General features: G+C 41.7%; 1 protein-coding gene across 1 annotated transcript in view; it reads right to left on the bottom strand.

Annotated features, from left to right (window-relative positions):
* The window catches only part of trabd2a (TraB domain containing 2A), a 204,580-nt gene that overhangs the window by 10,900 nt on the left and 170,357 nt on the right, over positions 1-23,323 (bottom strand). Inside the window, exon 5 of the mRNA XM_039759691.1 lies at positions 17,838-17,928. Within this exon, the coding sequence (XP_039615625.1) occupies positions 17,838-17,928 (91 nt within the window). The remainder of the gene's footprint in view (positions 1-17,837; positions 17,929-23,323) is intronic.

Genomic DNA, 23,323 nt, shown 5'->3' with positions numbered 1-23,323 from the left:
AATATATGTGTGTGTGTGTGTGTATGTAAATATATGTGTGTGTATATAAATATATGTATGTGTATGTGTGTATGTAAATATATGTATATATATGTGTGTGTGTATGTAAATATATGTGTGTGTATGTATGTAAATATATGTGTGTGTGTGTATGTAAATATATGTGTATGTATGTAAATATATGTGTGTATGTATGTAAATATATGTGTGTGTATGTATGTAAATATATGTGTGTGTATGTATGTAAATATATGTGTGTATGTATGTAAATATATGTGTGTGTATATGTAAATATATGTAAATATATGTGTGTGTGTGTGTGTATGTAAATATGTAAATATATGTGTGTGTATGTAAATATGTGTATGTATGTAAATATATGTGTGTGTGTGTGTATATAAATATATGTGTGTGTGTATGTGTGTATGTACAGTATATATATGTATATGTGTGTGTGTGTGTATATAAATATATGTGTGTATGTATGTAAATATATGTGTGTGTTTATGTAAATATATGTGTGTGTATGTATGTAAATATATGTGTGTGTTTATGTAAATATATGTGTGTGTATATAAATATATGTGTGTGTGTGTGTGTGTTTATGTAAATATATGTGTGTGTTTATGTAAATATATGTGTGTGTGTGTATATAAATATATGTGTGTGTGTGTGTATGTAAATATATGTGTGTGTATGTATGTAAATATATGTGTGTGTTTATGTAAATATATGTGTGTGTGTGTGTATATAAATATATGTGTGTGTGTATGTATGTAAATATATGTGTGTGTGTGTGTATGTAAATATATGTGTGTGTGTCTGTATGTAAATATATGTGTGTGTATGTACAGTATATATATGTATATGTGTGTATGTATGTAAATATATGTGTGCGTGTTTATGTAAATATATGTGTGTGTGAATGTAAATATATGTGTGTATGTATGTAAATATATTTATGTATATATGAAGATTAAATCCGAACAATATATTTGATCTCTATTCACTGTTCTGTTATTTCACTGAGTAATAATTTCTGTTTGTTTGCGCTAATGCGATCTTTACTATCATTTTTTTGAGACTTTTGAATTTTAGTACTTTTATTATCTCTCACCTGCTCTGCATGTGTATTGTGCCAACCTTTTTGAATTCTTTAGGACATTCTACTTTGTCATCTACTCTTTGTCTTTTATTTCCAGCCCCGGGCCAGGTTAAATCTCATGGCACAAAGTCTCATCTTGCAGGACATGAAAGTATCTCTCTGAAAAAGTCACATCTTGTCCCAGTATATTTTTTATTATAATAGAGAGATAAATATGTATATTTCTGTGTGTGTGTGTGTGTGTGTGTGTATATATGAGAGAGAGAGAGACAGACAGAGAGATAGATATAGATTAGGAGGGCACTATATAACAGGCAGATAGACAGGAAAGCCACTACATAACAGACAGAGAAGTAGAATGACAGGTAGGGCACAATGTAATCGGTAAGAGGCGATATATAACTGAGAGACGGGACACTATACTGTAAAACAACAGGAAAGGTACTGTGTAATAATCAGACAGACAGAAAAATGTATAGATGTGAAAGTCACTATTCTAAAAAGATGGATAACCTTAAAAGGCGCTATACTGGGTACAGAGAGAGAGAGAGAGAGAGGTGAAAGCTTCTTTATTAGGTGGATATTAAAGGTGAAATACAAAGCCATTAGACAGATATGATTGATGCTTTTTGCATTTGCAGCAGATTGGACTTTCTAACCCCAAAAGGAACTGCGCTTGCTCATTATTTTTTTTGTCATTATTCTTAAAAGTGCCGATGCCTTTTCTGGTGATGTGACATTGAACAGGATGTGAGGTGCGAGTCTCTCTATTCCCTTACATTATTCAGATCTCCCAAGATGACAGCCACTGGATTAAAGCTATGCTATCTTGGGGGGTTTGCCACAATGAGTTGAGGGGCACTTCATTGTACCAGCCTGTCCTGAATGTGAAGAGGTTGGGTATAATGGTTCTGCAGGGCAAGTGAGCCACACCTCACCTGTGCAAATGCCTGTGCGTTCCTTTGAAGGAGCTCCATTGTGAAGCAGTTTTTAATAAGGAGGGTTCAGGACACAAACTCGCTCGTCAATCCATTCAATCAGTGAAATTATCCAATTAGGGCCGGCATACATCCTGGCTGGATAAAAGGCAGAAACCAATCCCAAACTGGATAATAAGACTGGATGAGAAACATAGTTACACACACTCACACACACACACAATCGTAGATCCAACCAGTTCCCAACAGCCACAAAACTGAAAAGTAATTAAAATGAATGAACGCATAATCCTTAAAATAATTTCCGCAAGCTGCAGTGGATCTGAAGAGGTTGGAACCATAGCTGAGTGGGCCGCCAACTTAAATGAATTGTCTTCAGTGTGTTAGTGAGGTCATCAAAAGGTTATTGCATTAATTTTGCTTGAAGAAGCTGAACAGCTTAGTCAAATATCACCTCATCAAAGGACAAACCAAAGACAAACGCACAAAAAAAAAATGCATTTACATCCAAGCTAGAATGAAGGTATAAGTGAGATGACAGCATGGCCGTCCGTCACTTCAGTCCGTTTCTATGTGCAGACCTGAGAGGGGTGCAGATTTCTATCAGCAGGTGTGAACAGGTGAGCAGAGCTTACCACACAGCGAGACGGCGGCTTTTAAGATGAGGAATGCATTTTTGTTTTCCCTTTTTCCAGCTCCTTTGATCCCAGTGGGAGGTTAAGTGGGACAAAGAGTGAAGAAACTTGTGGCAGCCAACAGCTGATAACAAATTACTGCACTTCCAGGTCATTTACTGGTAAGGGTGAACTCGGTCGATCACAAGGCAGCGGAGCGCGAAGCTCTTGTGTTTGTCAAGCCCACTGGGTAGAAGTATCCTTTCTGAATTTGTGATTGATAAGGGATGAATGGCGACATAGTGGTTAGTTAATGAGCTCAAATTCGAGCCCAGTCATTGTCTGTGTGGAGTTTGCACATTTGTTTTCTGTCAGCATCAGTTTTCTTCAAGCTACTCCGGTTTTCCTTTCAAACCCCAAATTCACAAAAGTAAGATTCATTCAGACCGTTTTACCTATTGACCTGAAATTTGGTACACATATACTACGTGACGTCTACTCTCCGCTTTCAGGGTGATGATTTTTATTACTCTTTTTATCTTTATTTTATTTTATTGTAGAATCAACTCTCTGCAGCGCACAGCAGGGCGGCCGTGTGATTGATGCATGTGTACGGGCGCCGTTCTCATTCCCTACCACCTTCACGGTCACTTCCCCTACCTCTTCATATCTTAAATCATTCTTGAGGCAGATTGAAGTGAAAAATTAAGAAAAAATATACTAAGTAATTGCAACACAAAAACTAACTTAATCAGTTTTAACCTGAAAAGATGCCGACGGAAGAAGAGAAGCAGTGGGCCGCTAGGGTGGAAGCAGCAAGCGCATCGACCTTTGAGCAAACGAGTGCTAAACGTACAGAGAAAGAAAGAGGATGAGAACTAGGAATGCTCAAGTCAAGTGTATTCACTGCACGGGATCGTGCAGTGTGCCGTTACTGGTTTAAGTATAATTAGACTTACTGTAGTTCATAACTGAGTGTGCCCTGCCACAGACTGGCGCTCTGCCCAAGTTTGGCTTCTGGTGCATTGAGTGCACTTTCCAATAGACATGTGGTTAGTCCAAGGTTGTTGCTTCATGCCTTGTGCCTGATTATGCCGACCAATCACAAGGACTGGGGAGTAGGTGGGCACTTCACTATCAAGTAACCAATACAGATGTGCTTCAGACCAGACTGACCTTTGCTGGCAACTTCTATGTGTCCTTTGGAGCTTTATTCAGTAACAGAGCATTTTGTGAAAATAAAGTTTGTATTTTATGAAGACATCGTGTTTTCCCTTAAATCTAACCAGGGTTTTACTGTAAAAATGGTGGCAATATGAGAAGTGCTTTTTGGGACTTGCATGCTTTGGGACTCCTTGTTCACAATGGGTAGGGGAGTGGCCAGGTCCTCTTGTCAATCACATGAGTAGAGGAGTGGCCAGATTCTTTTGTCAATCACATGAGTAGAGGAGTGGCCAGTTCCTCCTGTCAATCACATGAGTAGAAGAGTGGCCAGTTCCTCCTGTCAATCACATGAGTAGAGGAGTGGCCAGGTCCTCTTGTCAATCACATGAGTAGAGGAGTGGCCAGGTCCTCTTGTCAATCACATGAGTAGAGGAGTGGCCAGTTCCTCCTGTCAATCACATGAGTAGAGGAGTGGCCAGATTCTTTTGTCAATCACATGAGTAGAGGAGTGGCCAGTTCCTCCTGTCAATCACAAGAGTATAGGAGTGGCCAGTTCCTCTTGTACTTAATACATCCAGTCTCTCACACTGGTTGAGTTTAGAGCCGCCACCTAGTGTAGTATATGGCAAACAGTTCATCCTGGCCAATACCCCCACGCCGACAGATGGAGCCTTCCCGGCAACATGGAGGTGCCCTGAATTCCAGCAGGGCATTATGGACCTTGGAGTCTTTCTTCACAGCCATGCTGGATAACATGGGTGCTGCCAGGGGACACTGCAGGGAGGCCCAGGGATTTGTACTATCAATATAGTCTGGAAGCAATTCACAATAAAGGAAACGGAAGAGATGATATACTTCTGGGCTGAGGAGAAGAGGAGTTTTGATCTGACCTGGGAAGTGCTAAAAATCACATGGACTTGGAGGATCACAAGCACTTCCGGGTCGAGGACCATAAAGGATTGTGGGAAACCCCAGAGCGTTGAGCTGAGTTGGGATGAAGGGCACAACACGTCTGGGAGTGGAGGATTATTGTATTGTGGATTATTTGAGTATTGTGTATAAGTATTGTGGAGTGGAAGGTGCTTTGTGAACTTGATTATTATAATAAAAAGTCAACATTTTGGACTTTTATCTGGTGTCTGGCGTCTGATCTGAGGGTTCAAGGGGATGACAGCGCCCCCTATCTGTCACACTAGCAAAACAGGCTCATCTTTGAGAAACAAAAGGAAACCAGGCTATTGAAAGACACCATTATAATCAAACAATACGATCCCAAGGGTGGTGAACACTATAAAATCTACGGTGTTGTTAGGAAGAAAAGTATAATACTGGAAGAAAATCCAGAGAGGTCAATCAACGATCCCTTTTTTGATTCGTCTTATACCATTTTATTACTGTCCAGAGCTGGTCACTGGGTGGGAGCCTAATTCAGAAGAGATGCCAGTCCACCACAGATCAACACCTCCACTCACTCATATGGGTCAGCTTAGAGTTACCAGTTAGTGTAACCTGAATGTCTTTAAGGCACTATATACTTCACTGACTGACAGGTTCATGGATCTGATGAAACCTGCTCTGTCCTGCGGTGCAAGTTGGGATTTTACAGCTGCGCACAGCAGGAGGCTCAGCTCTAGCCCTGCATACTGAAATGTGTGCAAAACGTAAATTAGAGACGGGCAGATTCTGCCATGTTGGAAAAATCTGTATTTATAGAAGCATTATGTTAAAGAAAATGCATGAGGCTGATCTTTTGGTAAAAAGAAGAAAAAAAATAAAACACAACAAAATTGTGGCTGAGCATCTCAATTTGGAAATATCATTTTTATTTTTGATTTTTTTTTAATCTGAGCATAACTTGACATCTGTTTTAGGTCTGTGGTGAAATTACAGAAACTACAGGCGCTGTTATTTGGAAAATGATTTCCATTTGAAATCCTGTCTGGAAAATGAAAAAAAAAAAAAAAATACCATACTAGCCTGAGGCTGACTGGATTGGGAAGAGCATGTAATCGTACGCTTGTTTAAGCGATAAAATGTGGTGTGCCAAATTTGCCGAGCATGTTTTGTAGGAACAGAGTATAATAAGAAACAAATCTGTTTTGTAGCAATGGCCAAATACGCTCTTTGAAAGGGACCACTATGACAGCTGAGATGATTCTAGGGATTCCGAGGGATGTCAGAGAAAAATACAGTCATCTAGCCTCTATGAATAAATGGTAAAAAAAAAAATAGAAAATTAATAAAAAAATAGATCAATACATACATATGGACAGGGTGGCACATTGGTAAGCACTGCTGCCTCACAGCTTGAAGGTCTCAGGTAGTATTTGCAGACTGATTGTTTTCTACGTGGCAGGTTCTCCCGGTGTGCCAGTCACTTAGGTACCTCAGGTTTCCTCCCTACACCCCTGATATGTGCATGTAATGTTAAGCAGTGATGTCACATTGCCCCAGTATGAATAGGTGGGTTCGTGAATGTGGGGGCTGGCATCCAGTCCAGAGTTAGTTCCTCTCTTATACTGCCAGGATAGGCTTTGGCTCCCTACGACCCTGGGCTGGTATAAGTGGGCCCTGAAAGTAAGTGAATGAATGGATAACAGATGCTAGAATTCTCCGTAGGCATGCAAGCTTTATTCTATTTTATTTAAGCGACTGTTCAAGTCGGCATTTCAAAATAAAAAAAAAAAAACCCCAAGAAAATCTCAAACAACGTTAAATCAATTCGCGTAATGCAAATTACATATTAGTAGGATTTAAAACATTTAGATTTAGTCCAGGGGGGGTGATGTTTAATGTTCCTGATTCAAAGATCTGCAGCCAATGGCTTTTGAATTCCAGCCTGAGCACTATCCGTATGGAGTGTTCCTGTTCTCCCTGTGTGTGTTTGGGCATTTCTCCAGGTAATCCTGTTTTTGTCTCCACATCCCACCGACATGTTAAGTTGCCCCAGTGCTCTGCAAAGGCTCCAGTGTTAAATTACCATGCCATACGCGCACTATAAAGCAAGGGTGGCCAACTCCAGTCCTGGAGAGCTGCAGGTTTTTGTTCCAACCCAGTTGCTTAACAGATCTTATTTAATTTCACGGCTTATTAGGGTTTTAACTGCACCATATCCGTTCATTTGGAAATCATAGATTTTCTTCTTCCTTTCTAATGATACATGTATCATCCACGTAATTTGAAGCCTAAAACAGATGAGCAATTAGTTTCTCTCTGAGTACTTCATTTAGCTAAATAGTGAATGACGAATACACACGGGTGGAAATGGAGACAAGCGAGACGTACAACTGCTGGCTCCTTATTGCTAATAAGGAGCAGTTGATCAGTGAATGCAGCTCTTTATGACTAAAATAAGCAATCAAGAGTTCAAAATCTTAACAAGCGAGACAACTACAATGAAGCAGAAAATGTCACTTGAACAATAAGTGCTTCATCAGCAATGAAAGATTTCCCATGAAGCAGTTGGGTTGGAACAAAAATCTCTGCGACCCTTCAGGACTGCCGTTTCTCAGCCCTGATTTGAAGAGTCTTGAGTTTTAAATGGCAGATAAATTAAATGAAGTTAATTAGTAGCAAAAATAGTCACTAATTTAAAAAAATGGTTTGAATAAAAACCTGTAGCCATCATTGCTCTCCAGGATCAGAGTTGGTCACACCTGCTATAAAGGATTACTTTAGTTCGGTAAAACCTCGATCATCCGTCAGGGGTCGGGACTGAGGCTGTGATGGATAAGAGAAGAGACAGATAACAGAACAGCACTTTAAAAATGATATACTGTAGATTAGTTTAGCAAATAGTCACTTCTCTCTATTATAATAAATAAAATCTTGGGTCGAGACGTGATCTTCTCGGAAAGACACTTTGACGTCTCGCGAGACTGGACTTTACAACCTTGGGAAGCAAGACCTGTGAGACGGCGACTTTTGCACATCACGCCCTACTTACAGCCAATTTAAAACAAGATCACGGACATCTAACCTCTCAGTTATTGGAATGCTTTTGCCAGACACACTTCATGTGCTCCCAGCTCTTAAAAATTTTATACGTTCTAGATGGCATGTCATCGACTAAGTGAAGAAGAAAGAGCAGCTAAAGTGGAACCTCGGGTCACGAACGTCTCGGAACACGTACAAATCGGGTTACGACCAAAAAGTTTACCTAACTTTTGCATCTGTTCACGACCACACACTCGGGTGACGAACAAGACAGTTTCCCTTCTGGTTCGTACGCGCCGATGATTTCCGCACGTGTTCAGTCTCTCCCTGTGCATTCGCTGTGAACTCTTTGTGCTCTATTTCGTTTCCCTTACGGTTCGTACGCGCTGGTGATTTCCGCACGTGCTCAGTCTCTCCTTGTGCATTCGCTGTGAACTCTTTGTGCTCTATTTCGTTTCCCTTACGGTTCGTACGCGCTGGTGATTTCCGCACGTGTTCAGTCTCTCTTTGTGCATTCGCTGTGAACTGTTTGCGCTCTATTTCGTTTCCCTTTCAGTTCGTACGCGCCGGTGATTTCCGCACGTGCTCAGTCTCTCTTTGTGCATTCGCTGTGAACTGTTTGCGCTCTATTTCGTTTCCTTTACGGTTCGTACGCGCCGGTGATTTCCGCACGTGTTCAGTCTCCCTCTGTACAGTACATTGTTCTCAGTCAGACGTGCATCGCGCAGAGGGACTTTACCTCAAAACTGTCATCTCCTCTCCACCCAGCTTCCTGCTCACTTCCTTCATGCCAGAACTCGACTCATGCAAGGTTAGTTTTCTTGGTTGTTTATGGTTAGTTTTTGTATAAATTATAGATTTTTCAAATGTTCATTTTTTTCCCTGTGCTTAAATTTAAAAAGCGAGTGGTTCGCAAGGCTGTAGCATGAATTCTTGCAATGTTACTTTTCTCTGTTCAAGGTTTTCTCAGTGTTATTCAATATTTTTACATTTAGTTTACTATTACACTGTGTATTCTTTGGTATAATTAACTATTTTTTTGCTTAAAAATCTTAAAAAATATATATATATTTATATACAGTTCATACAGTCTGGAACGGATTAATTGTAGTTACGTACAATCCTTTGGGGGAAATTACTTTGGGTCACGACCAAATCGGGTTGCCACCAGAGTTTTGGAACAAATGATGGTCGTGACCCGAGGTTCCACTGTATGTGCAATATCTGAAAATAAGGAAAGTAATAATCCAAGTGGTATTGAAAACCTCGTAGGTCAAATCGGGGTCAGAAATAAAACACTTCATAAAGACGTTCAAAAACGTTGGTGCTATACACATGCAGAGCTGGTTAGAGATTATGAAAGTAGCACAATTTTAAAGTATCAAAAAAAAGATCGCATTAGCACAAACAAATGGAAAATATTACGGAACAGCAAAAAGAGATCGAATATATGGACATAAGTGATATGTCTGAAGTATGTACTGTAGATATTGTAAGGCTTTAAAGTTTAAGTCGGAGACTTGTAGATCGGCGAATTCCTTTTGCCATCAGGGAAAAGTAGTGTTGCCTCCCAATGAAGAGGCGTATCCGCGAGAATTAAAAGATTTGCTGTTTGGTGAAAGTGAAATCCACAAAATATCCAAGTCTACAATAATCTTTTTGCGTTCGCATCAATCAATGCTGAAAACGTAGATTGACACAATAATGGACCACACGCTATGAGAATCTGTGGTCCCGCAATAATTAAAGCGACAACAAGTTTAATTTCGAAGAAACCACACTTCGGTCAGGTGTATATTTATGATCACGGAGCAGCGAAGCAACATAGAATTAAAAAAGTACGTAACAATTCCCATGAAAATAACAATCTCTTTAAATTGTATATCCAGATAACCAAACCCGGGGGTGGGCGAGCGACGCGAGCAGAGGGAGGAGCCCCCTAGTGTTTACAAAAAAAAATCTACAGTATATTAACAAAATATAATATAGTATTAACAAAATGAATTCATTTATATAATATTGTAATGACCAGCGTAATAAGAAAAAACAACTCAGAGGTACTGGAGTCTTCTACATTTTACTTGGAGTCTTGGCATCCTAACAAATGGTGCCCTGTCTTATACTCTATTATCTGGGTTATGGTGCCCACCTCCAAAACAATAAATGAAAGCTTTCCCTACCGATAATTATCTCCTGCGACTCACGTTCTGTCTTTTTCTATACCACAAACGCTCCGGCTTATTGTCTTCTGACATCCTATTTAAAACTTCCTTCCTTCTTCTCCTTACTTCTCCTGTCACTCGTGTCGGCCCCCCACAGAACAGAAGCCCCTCTCCCAGTGCCATCACTTACACAGCATTCTGCACTTTCTGCACCTGCACAGGGCGTCACAAGCTGCCTGCATGTCACAGTATATTAACAAAACATAACATAACAGAATTTTTTTTTTTTGGCTGTTCTTTATTTCGCCTTATACTATTTCTTGTATTAGGAATTTGTTAGTTTTCGCATACCCCTTGGGGTCAGAGCGCAGGGTCAGCCATTGTACAGCACCCCTGGAGCAATTGAAGGTTCAGGGCCTTGCTCAAGGGCCCAGCAGAGTAGGATATCTTTTGGCAGTGATTCAAACTGGCAGCCTTCGGGATGCCAGTGCAGATCCTTAGCCTCAGAGCCACCACTCTGCCCAAATACTCCGCATTTACATTAATACAGAATAACATTACCGTTGGTGGTTACCATTTTTGACACGTTTTTCAGTTTTGTCGGCATCACCCTTTACATGGTTCACTGTTGTTTTTCCTACTCCATAAACTGAAGAAATACTTCAACTCTTTCAGGGCAGACATTGACTGTTGTTGAAATACAGGGGTATATGACGGTAATTGTCCCTAAACAGCAACAAACCTCACCATTACATTTTATTTCAGCTCTCTTTGCTAGAAGGAAAGTTAGTTTTGCTGATTTGGCCTCAATTTCCTGCACATGCATGAGTAGTAAAGTGCAAACCAGCTCTAAAATGGCATCGACATCTGGTGGGAGACCAAATCAAATGTGCAAAGTAAAATACTCCGCGGGTGACGTTTTGCGTGTTATTGCTGAATTGGAAGTAAGTGATCTGGAGATAGAGATCGAAAATGAAAGTGAGGTAACCAGCATCAGCTGATTGTGCTGCTGAACACATTCGTGTAGGCAACGTTCACCTGGGAGGATCACCACTTTCAATGACGGGAAGTACACGCCAGATTGTGTCACACCACCTGCCTCATGAAGACATCTAGGCAGCCAGCCCGCCATGCATTCCTGCCCACCGTCAAGCCACTTGAATCAGGTTCAAAAGGGCGACCTCAATATAGAAAAAAAGTTTAAATTTCATCACAAAAATAACAGAAACTACGAGTATTAAAGTAATACCGCTCAAATGCAATAAACCAAATTAATGAGTTTGTATAAAATATCAAATTGATCTACATATTGAATTGCCTTAAGAAGTGGTCAACTTAATAGTCGGTTGCCTTAAAAGGCGGGTCAGCCTAGTCTTATACTATATGCAGCCAATCACATGGGTAGGGGAGTGGCCAGATCATCTTGTACTACATCCAACCAATTACATGGGTAGGGGAGTGGCCTGATCATCTTATACTATATGCAGCCAATCACATGGGTAGAGGAGTGGCCTTCATTTGTGAACTTTCATCTCAATTCTGGATTTTTAGAGGCCTCACACTATTTTTAAGTGTGTGCAGATAATAACATTAGTGAACTGAAGGCAGTAGCGGCATGCTCCCGTGACCATTGGTTGTGTATTGTGACCACCCCAGCAACTCGGTCCAACCAGTCTGCAGTTTGTCCCGATAAAATGAAACTGGGTTGATTCTGGCATAAGTTACAAGGACCCGCTCTGTGTGCAAATTTTCAGAACCAGTGAGCAGTGATCTAGGAGTACAATGAATGTAACACAGCAACAAGGACTACAGAACACAGTTGTTTTAGGCCACAAAAATGTAAGAGGGATTCATCTCTCTGAAAACGTACCAAACAGAATGGAAAAAGGAAAAAACAAAAAGCAGTGATTGTGGCTAAACTCGCCATACCTGGAAAGCATTCGTACAGCACCAGCTCTGTAAGTAGCCTGTTATTGGCTGTCAGGAAAAGGGGCGAGCTGGTAATACTTTGGAAATGTAAACCTATGCTAGTTGAGCCATGTAATGTGTCGTCTTCTACAATTCCTACTTATGGAATTTGACAATCTCAGGCGATGAGATCAACAGCAACAGTCATCAAGTTTGACATCCCCTCCCACTAGAAGTCATGTAATGTAATGCTGGGAAAAGGATAGAAGTCTTAACAGAACGGTCTCCCTGCCATGCAAGTATTATGGACATCAGAAGATGCCTGCTGATGTTTAGACAATCACGATCAGAGTCTAAAAACAACTCAAAAGAAGGCCAGTGGGAAGCCTGTAACCCAGGCTTTCAAAATGACCATCACCCCCAGTTCAAGTTGCTTGTTGAAAATAGCGTCTTGTCTTATTGGAGTAAACCCCTCTCCCCCGACACCGAGCCCCAGCGTCCCCCGCATGTATTTTGTATCTCTGGGTTTTACCTCCCGACTTGACCAGTTGACAGAAAAGTCTGAGGTAATGCAGCGCTTTGAAGTAAACTCCTGCTGTCAAGGGGTGTCAATGCATCGCGTCAATGACCATAACACTGAATGCAGCGGGCAAGCAGATGCCTTATGTGCTGTGAGGCAGCTAATAGTTAAAATAAAGGGAGTGCCATGCTGGCTGTTGTGGAAGTAATTGAGTACAAGTTGGAGTTCAATGTGGTGCCCAACCACCAAACCAGAAGAATTGGAACTGACAGTTTTCAAGGTTGGGGGTAAACAGTCAAATTGCTATAAGACGTGGCACCTCGGGCATGGGCACGTGGCACATTCGTCGACAATCTGCTGGCTTATTGTGGATCAGCACTCAGGGGCGGCTCCCTGCTACACAGAATGTAAAACAGAACCCTGATTTGAGGAGTTGTACAGTTCCCAATGCATTGTGGAGCTATAAGTGCAATATTATAATTAAGACCAGATTTAACTGAGCCCAGCCTGGCATTTGCCTAGAGGGGACCTCAGTTCTAAAGTTACAGTGTTTTTACTCTATTAAAGAAAAGGAACACCTTTAAACATACTATGACATTGTGCGACATGCAAGCCTGCTATTGTGAAATGATGGCACTGTCCTTTAGGTCACACTGATGCCATCCTTCCAGGCCACAGAAGTTCCTGTTTAGCTTAGCTTATTAGGTGTCAGGTCTGCCGAGTGGCCAAGAGTTCAGGAAGTGGAGTTGAACCGTAAGATGGAGACAAAGGGTGAATCTGATTTTGATTACAGTGGTGTCAGAAGTGGGATGAAACTTTAAATGGGATTGAGTATGACAGTATCTGAGAGCAGGGTGTGGTGCTGGGCTGGTACTAAAATTTTGACTTCACGTATCCTTACCAGCTTTCAGACCTCGGCATCGGTATGGAAAAGGCACCAAAGCAAACAACAGATAACCCAACCCCTCCATCCCCGTTCTGGGCCACACAAACGCACTGCTTCCTTCCATACCTCATTCCACAGTAACTCTTTTGAATTTTTGAGTGTGCCGCAGTGGTCAGGAGGGTCTACCATTGATTCTCAAGCAGACTGAAGAACAAAGTGCTGAACACAGAGTCTTGTAAAGTCACCACTTACTTCAGGACCCAAAAGTTCCAAACTCCTGGCACCATACCGATTGAAAAAATGTGTTTTTCGGTATATACCACACAGTCCTAGTATGATGACAAGAAGTTACCAGCAATGGTGACATAAGACCTTGACACATTTTGGCATAATGTGCGAGGAATGGACTAAAATGTGGTAGCAGAACTTGTCCTGTTCCTTCTGCTTGCATTTTAACGATGAACATGGTAACTCATGCAAGCCGTAGGAGTACCTTAGTGGTTTTGAGCAGGTAATGAAGACAGGGAAGGATGATGGGGAGACACGCAGTCTTTAACAAATCCTGTTTTGTTTCCCCCTAGAACTGAGGAAGATTTCAGAGGCGAACGCTGATGTCACTTCCACTTCACAACTTGTGTCTTCTACCCCAGCTCTTGTATAAACCAACGTCCGACTGTAAGTCTGTGTCCATTCTGGCCCCTATTCCTTAGAAGGACAGATCTCTTGTTTGAGATTTGTGGTTCTCTGCCTTATCTTTTTCATTAATTTTGTTTAATTAAACTAAGCTTCCGCCTTTGTGCCATAACACCCTGATCTTCTCTGGCGTTTTACTTTATAATATATTAGCTGTGTAAGCCCGGGCTGCTAGAAACTATTGAAGTCATCAGAAAGAAAATTAAAATGCAGAGTCAGCAGTTTCATATTGCGGATATGCTTGTCCCCCTTGTCTATCAGCAACAAACTGAGTTCCTCTCTCCTCTAAGGTTTTGTTTTGCCGATATGCTTGCCTCGCTTGTGTATTAGCGGCTAAGCAAGTTTGTCTTTCATCGGCGGTTTCACTTCGGTGCCTGGGTCTCTTTCTTTCAGCTTTATGCTGTAGCCTTGTACTTCTTTCTTCTTCTGACTCGTTAACTCGGGGCCACGTTACCAGCTCTTTGAGCTTCATGCTGTAGCCTTGCACTTCCGGACCGGACAGACAGACACACACACACACTTCCATGCGTAGAATTTTATATATAAGACTAGCAGTCTCCTGCAGCTCCACCCGTGTAGTAGTGAAAGAGGGTAAACTTTAAAAATCAATAGGCAAACAGGTATCTCTAGCTAAGCGAAGGCAAGATACACTCCAAAACGTGTCAGGTGCCATACCTAGCCAGGACACCTGGAAGGACTGAGGGAGGGATTATACCTTCCCCGGACCACGAGAGGACAGTCACCCTGGTTGCTATGGGGGACACGGGGACCGAGCTGGGAACCCATTAGGGGCCCGTGGACACCACCAGGGGGTGTTTACTGGTTCCTAGAGCCCTGGAAGCCAGCACTTCCGCCACACCAGGAAGTGGTAGCAGAAGGAATTCCAGGGTCACCCGGAGTGCTTCAGGGTGCTCATGCCGCACGTCTGCCACACCAGGAAGCGCCGGCAGAAGTTCATCAAGGGGCACCTGGAGCATATCTGGATGAGCATAAAATGGGCCAACTTCCAACAGTCAGAGAGCTGGTGTCGGGTGGAAGAAGGCAAGGCTTTGGAGAATGGAGAGAAGGCGGCCCAAAGAGGATCATTGTGAGGCCAGAGAGAAGGGTGATTGGTGTTGGAGCAGAACTTTTTAAGGACTTGTAAATAGTTTAATAAACGTGTGTGGCATTCAACATCAGGTTTCTGTCTGTCTGTGCTCGGGCTGTCTAAAACTATATATATATATATATATATATACATATATACATATATATACACACATATATATATATACACACATATATATATATACACACATATATATACACACACATATATATATATACACACATATATATATACACACATATATATACACACATATATATACACATACACACATATATATATATACACATATACAGTATATACACACACATATATATACACACATATACAGTATATACACACATATATATATATATACACACATATATATATATATATATATATATATATATATAGTGTATAATCCATTCTATTAAAACAATCTTGGGAAGAGAGACGAGACGCGATCTTCTCAGAGAGACACTTTCACGTCCTGCAAGACGAGACTTTGTGCCAAGATATTTAACCATGCCGGGGGCAGGAAATAAAAGACAAAGAGTAGATGACAAAGTAGAACATCGTAAAGAATTCGATAATGTTGGCGCGATACACATGCAGAGCTGGTTAGAGACAACGGAAGTACTAAAATTCGAAAGTCTCAAAAATATGATAGTAAAGATCGCATTAGCGCAAAAAAAAACAGAAATTATTACGTGGTGAGGTAATGGAACAGCGAAAAGTGATCAAATATATTATTCGGATTTAAATTTTTAAGTCGGAGACTTGTAGATCGTCTCATTCGTGTTGCCATCGGGGAAAAGTAGAGTTTCTTCTCAATGCAGAGGCGTATCCACGAGAATTAAAAGATTTGTTTGGTGAAAGTGAAATCCACATACGTGAGTGGCAGAGACGCAAAGTGGCTGGGGGTTGGCGAGCGAAGTCCCCTAGTATAAGCACTCAATCAATCAATCAACATTTATTTATATAGCACATATTCATACAAAGAAAATGTAGCTCAAAGTGCTTTCATAGTGCTTTCAAAGTGCATATATATATATATGTGTGTGTGTGTCTGTATAGAGAGAGGGATATCCATCCATTTTCTGATCCCACATATTCTGTTCCAGGGGTTTTGTTAACCTTGGACCGATCAAACATAAAGCAGTACCCCCTGGGTTGGATGCCAGTCTCAGTCACATCTGGGCTGATTTAGAATAACCAGTCTATCTTAATCTGGTGTCACATTATGTGAGCGCCCTGCGATGGACTGGCACCCTGTCCGGGGTTTCTTCCTGCCTTGCCCCCAATGCTGGCTAGAATAGGCTCTTTAGCAGCCCCCCCGCAACCCTGTTCAGGACAAAGTGAGTTAAAAAAATGACTGACTGCCATTACGTGACTTCTAGTCAGTTGGTATGTAAGTTGCTAATCTTGTCACCAGACCATGTCAATTTAAATGACTGAAAATCACAGGGCATGTCAGATTGTCCAACTGTGTTCCCACTTTATGTGCTCACCCCTTTTTGTGATGAGCTGTCTGATGGCGTCAGAAGCATTAACAAGTTCAGCCATAATTGTTGGCCTTTTTTGCTTCATTTCCATTCTGTCGTCGTACGTAAAAACACGACACGTTAGACGAGCTCCTCTGCTGTTTGTGAGGTCCAAAGCGCCACATTCCTTATTCCTCGTCGCTACATTATATGAAGGGTAGTTAGTTCCACTGCGGTGCGCTGGCGCCCTGCCCGGGGTTTGTTTCCTGCCTTGCGCCCTGTGTTGGCTGGGATTGACTCCAGCAGACCCCCGTGACCCTGTAGTTAGGATAATGCGGGTTGGATGGTGGATGGGTAGTTAGTTCCAAATGAGTATTCGTTGGTTGTGCACACAGAGCCCACCCTACAACTAAAGTCTAAAGTCAACCTGTTGGACATGTCACGCTGCACATCTGACCTTTATGGGAACCTCCAACTTGCTAAGATTATGTAAATGAAGTCTATGACTAAAAATCGCTGATGAAGTCACGTAATGTGAAAATATTACCAGAAGATGTAGGAGGACAAGGAGAGAACACGGAGGCTTTCAGCTGACAGTGCCTGAGCTGGGACTTGAACCCTGATCCTTCAGGTAGAGTGACAGCGGTGCTAGATGTGGTAGCACTGGGCTGACCTATAAACACCTGCTGTAGACTCCATCCATCTTCTTAGTGTCAGATTTAACGAAGGAGAAACCTGAAGCCAGCCGATTTCATCATTTTGTTTGATTCGCCATGAGTGTAAAGCACTGAATAAAATGAGTGATGGCAAACATTTATTAAAATCATGAGGCAAAATGGCTTACTGTATTTTAAAGAACTGAAAAAACAGTCTTGGGGCTCCTTAGCAAAAAAAAAATAAGAAGAAGGTTAAGTAACTACAGAATATAAAAACACACGCATTAATTCTAATGGGCTCATTGGGAAGTGTGTAAAGTTCCTGTAGATCCGATAGAATTAGAGTCTGTTTGTTGCAGCTTAGCCCCCTTAAATAACACTCACCCCAAGGGAGCCATTGAGTGCTTTCCAGCACTGCGATTCCAGTAAGATCGGGCAAAACTGCACAAGGGACCAAAAAAAAAAATTAAAAAATTAAAAAAAAAAAAAAACCCTGTTCAGCTTCAGAAATGGGAAAATCAAGAAACAGGCCGACGTCAGAGTGCCGTCTTTTAGCCTCTGTTTTACTAGGACGGCAGCCAACAGGAATCATTAGCCAATGGCCAGGGGAGAAACCGAATCCTCCAAAGCGCTGCTCCGCTTTCCTCACCCGAATGGCACACAAGCCTCGTTTTAAATTACCTGTTAATGGGCTGCCCCGCGGGCGTGTGCTGCACGTCGTAGCCTTCTCTTCGTAGCACATCAATCACCGTGTTGTTGCCCAGGAAGTGACCTGCAATACAAAGAGTTACATTTTCAGCCATGTGTGGTACACGGAGTGTCCGTGATATTTTTGCACTGACTGCTTTCATGATCCACACACTTCACTGCTCAGCGCGATTTACGGGCCCGTGCACGGCTAACGTTACAAAAGCACAGGGGTGTATTTTCATACATTTTGACATTTTTATGTTTACATGCCAATTGTTTCAGTATTACCTGAAGGTTACACGTGAAATAAAAAAAGCATTTTCAAGGAAATGTAAAAACCAGGCTACGGCCCATCACGAGGTATAAATATTCACTGCCATTCATTTTTTATGTACACTTTGGACCAAGAAACAACTCCTGGGAGCAAAGCCTCACCCAGGGCGCCTTAAATCATTTCATGGTAGGTGTACACGAAACCCACTGTACACACATACTGTACAAATCCAGGTCGTCTAGCAGGGCATATGATCCTGGATGATTTAATAATAATTATAGTCATAATAAGAATACATTTTATTTATATATGCATACCGATTTACCCAGGTGGATTTGCAGGTGTGGCATAGTTACAATAACACCTTCACTTTTAGATGTTAGTTAACTAGAAATGATCTTGAAATGATATTAAATCAAATTAGGACAAAGAAAGTACAACCTATCTATTAATTATATAGTGCTTTTTAAATCTTATAATTAAATAGTGCCTTTTCATATCTGTCTATAATATAGTATCTTACAGAAGGGATAATCCCAGAAAGGGATCCCACCCCACTGGGTCCTTAACCTGAAAATTGCTCCGAGGTTCTGTACAATGGCTGACCCTGCACTCTGACCTCATGTGAAAAGATAGTTTCAAGACAACGTATATCAAAATAAAATAAAAAAGTGCCTTTTATATCTGTTTACAACATAACTCGCTGCTCCCCCACGGCTCCGTCCATGTAGTAGTGAAACAGGACAAACTTTAAAAATCAATAAAAAAAATGTAAAAAATATCATTCTGGCCCAATCAGAAAGTCAGCACGCTCCAACGTCAAACGTTGACACTGCATCTGATCGTGTTCAGCTCTGATGGGAGAACGTCCCCCGTCACGTGGCTGTGACATCTCTGCCAATGAGCAGCTACCCTCTAAAACACACATTGCTCTGATCTCTCTCTCAAAAACACCAAACATTACTCTTTAACAATCTCTAGATGATAATGTCTGCTGAACAAACTGCTATGGCTAGCTAAGTGGAGGTGAGGTGCGCTCCAACACGTGGCGAGAGGTACAGCGACTCGCACTGAGGCTGGCATGTGAGTGAGGAGGACCCTGCCCGGCTCCCACTCTCGAGGTCCCGGATCCTCCTACCCTCTGCCCGCAGCCTCTCTCTCGGATTTGCACAAATAAATCAGTGCCACAAATGAACTATAATACTTAACACGATGAGAGAAGTTGTAAAACCAACCGGAATGTTCAAGCAAATTAAAGAAGAAAAACTCTATCTAAATCCGTTAAGTAGTTCTCTCGTGAAAAGTGGACAGACAGACAAATGAGACAGACATTGGATTTTATATATACAGTATATACAGTATATATATAATTATATTGTGCCTTTTAGATCTGTTATATAGTAACTTTCATATCTATCTATTAATTATATGGTGCCTTTTAAATCTATCTATTAAATAATAACTTTCATATCTATCTATTAATTATATAGTGCCTTTAAATGTATCTATTAACTAATAACTTTCATATCTATTAATTATATAGTGCCTTTTAAATCTATCTATTAAATCATAACTTTCATATCTATCTATTAATTATATAGTGCCTTTTAAATCTATCTATTAAATAATAACTTTCATATCTATCTATTAATCATATAGTGCCTTTTAAATGTATCTATTAAATCATAACTTTCATATCTATTAATTATACAGTGCCTTTTCAATGTATCCATCTAGTTAGTCTAACATTCTCAAAGCCACTTAATCTACTTCAGTTTCAGATGGAGACAGAATGTACTCCAGCAGCACCAGTTCTCTGCAGGGCCCACTTATAAACGCACGCTGGTCCAATTTAGATTCACCATTAATCTAATACGTACATCTTCGGGGATGTGGGAGGAAAACCTACACAAACACAGGGAGAACGTGAAGGCTTTATGCAAAGAGCAACAGATTACAGCTCTTGAAGGAGTAGTAATAATAATAATAACAATAATAATAATAATAATAATAATAATAATAATACATTTTATTTATATAGCGCCTTTCCTATGCTCAAGGCACTTACAGAATATAAGAAAGAACGGCAGGGTATACCGTATATAGCATTGTACAAACCAAATAAATGAATAAAGATGATTAAAACTGTAAATTCAGAGAAAAGCCTAACAGACACCATAATTGATGGTCTCGCACACACATACAGGTTACATGAGCATCTTGACATGAAGGTAAACTGAGAGAAGGGTAATTAAGTCAAGTAGAGCTAAAAGCCTTCCTGAACAGATGAGTTTTGAGTTGTTTTTTAAAAAGAATTCATGGAGTCAGCTAATCTGATTAATTTCGGTAGGTCATTCCAGAGTCTGGGCGCCATACAGCTGAAGGCCCTGCCGTCACCCATGGAGTGTAGATTAGTGTGGGGCACAACAAGATTACCAGGATCAGAAGACCTTAGTGGGCAGGCAGGCACATAGTGATGGAGAAGTACTAACCACTGCACCATTATGGCAAAACAGATTAATGTAACCTAAAAGAGTTACAGAGGTTGAACCCCAGAAAAATGGTCACTGGGTGGTCCATTGCTACCAGTGGCTCATCCGTTAACAATTTTGTGAAAACATTTCCAGCCTAACTGGGGTTAAACCCAACATTTGGTTCCCTGTGTCCATTCTTAGTACTTCCTTGTTCTCATTCTCTTGATTTATTTGTCAATTCCAACCATGTTACCAGTTCCACTGTTATTCTTTATACCAGTGCCGGCGCTCTGGGGGATGTCCATGTCATATACTGTACAGTTTACTGTCTTATTGGAGAGGAGGGCACGGTGTCACAGCACTGAGTTTTGAGCCTGTGTAGTCCAGCTCAGGGTCCAGGAGGTGGCCTGATACTCTCATGTAAAAGATGTTAGTACCCTGTACCTCTGTGTATGTGGAAAGAATCTTTGAATACAGACATGGACAGATAAAATGCATCGTTTGAATCTCTTAACAGGCCAACCAGTGACACCAGAACCTCACTGATGCAGATTTTGAACCCCACGCCCCACAGGGCTGCACTTGCTATTCTTTCCTGACTTTACTGCCTGTGACACGTTCTCCGATAAAGTGCAAGGATCGATTATACTAATTACTAAAAACAGAACAAGTATACATAAAGATAAAAGATCTGTTAAAACACAGAGAACTAAGCAGAAACTAACGCACATTAATGGAAACTAACAATGTCTCTCCATTAGTCAAGTAAGCACCACACCAAGAGCAGCAGATACAGGATCGCATATCCAAGCAGTGGGGTTGACAATAGTACTGCGGGGACACTGAAACCTCGTCTTGACATTTTTTTTTTGTTAAATCGGCCTACAGAGTTTGATGAGCTGGGTTGGTCTGAATGGCCTGTTTGTGTCAAAACGTTTGAACACAGCAGTTAAGAACATAAGAATTTGACAAACAAGAGGAGACCATTGAGTCCGTCAGGCTAACAAATGAGATGTCAGTCATTACCCAACCAGCTATATCCTAACTACAGGGTCACGGGGGTCTGCTGGAGCCAATCCCAGCCAGCACAGGGTGCAAGGCAGGAACAAATCCCAGGCAGGCCACACACACCCAGCACACACACACACACACACACACACACACACTATGGACAATTTAGGATCGCCAATGCACCCAACCTCCATGTCTTTGGACTGTGGGAGGAAACCCACGCAGACACGGGGAGAACATGCAAACTCCACGCAGGGAGGACCCAGGAAGCAAACCCAGGCCTCCTTACTGTGAGGCAGCAGCGCTACCACTGTGCCACCGTGCCACCCAATGAGATGTTTTGTTATTTATTTATTTTGTTTGTTGTTTTCATTTTCAAAAGTGCCCGTGATGGCACAGGAATTGAGCTGATCAGCAATAAGAAGGCTGCAATCAGGAGGGAGGTGGCAGAGCAGGAATGTCCCTAAGTCAGAAGATGTGTGGCCTTCACAAGACATAATGAGATAGAGAGAGAGGTACATCTAGGACAGATGTGACAGATCAACAGGCAAGCTATTATCCATCCCTCCATTATCCAGCCCTCTATTTCCTACCTACAGGGTCACGGGGGTCTGCTGGAGCCAAGCCCAGCCAACACAGGGCACAAGACAGGAAACAAACCCTGGGCAGGGCACCAGCCCATCACAGGGCACACACACACCCACACACAAAGGACAATTTAGGACCGCCAATGCACCTAACCTGCATGTCTTTGGACTGTGGGAGGAAACCCACGCAGACACGGGGAGAACATGCAAACTCCATGTCTTTTAACTGTGAGGCAGCAGCGCAACCCACTGCGCCACCATGCCACTCAATGAGATGTTTTGTTATTTTTTTTTTGTTTGTTTTTTTCATTTTCAAAAGTGCCCGTGATGGCACCAGAATTGAGCTGATCAGCAACAAGAAGGCTGCAATCAGGAGGGAGGTGGCAGAGCAGAAATGTCCCTAAGTCAGAAGATGTGTGACCTTCACAAGACATAATGAGAGAGAGAGAGGTACATCTAGGACAGATGTGACAGATCAACAGGCAAGCTATTATCCATCCCTCCATTATCAAACCCTCTATATCCTAACTACAGGGTCACGGGGGTCTGCTGGAGCCAATCCCAGCCAACACAGGGCACAAGACAGGAAACAAACCCTGGGCAGGGCACCAGCCCATCACAGGGAACACACACACACACACACACACAAAGGACAATTTAGGACCGCCAATGCACCTAACCTGCATGTCTTTGGACTGTGGGAGGAAACCCACGCAGACACGGGGAGAACAAGCAAACTCCACGCGCGGAGGACACGGGAAGTGAACCAGGGTCTCCATACGGCGAGGCAGCAGCGCTACCCACTGTGCTGCCCAATATGAAATCAAGTTTTTAAAATTTGATGTCACGCTTTTGAAATTTGATATTGAATTTGTAAAATTTGATAATCGACATCCTCAAACTTGTTATCAGATTTCAAAAGCGAGATATCAAATTTTATAAGTTATGTCATTTTCCCAACCCGCTATATCCTAACACAGGGTCACGGGGGTCTGCTGGAGCCAATCCTAGCCAACACTGGGCATAAGGCAGGAAACAAACCCTGGGCAGGGTGCCAGCCCACCGCAGTGACACACACACCCACACACCAAGCACACACTAGGGACAATTTAGAATCGCCAATGCACCTAG

Source organism: Polypterus senegalus, chromosome 7 (genome assembly GCF_016835505.1).
Source record: "Polypterus senegalus isolate Bchr_013 chromosome 7, ASM1683550v1, whole genome shotgun sequence".
Lineage (NCBI taxonomy): Eukaryota > Metazoa > Chordata > Cladistia > Polypteriformes > Polypteridae > Polypterus > Polypterus senegalus.
The sequence above is the reverse complement of the archived record's forward strand: the minus strand, read 5'-3'. Positions and strand labels throughout refer to the sequence as shown.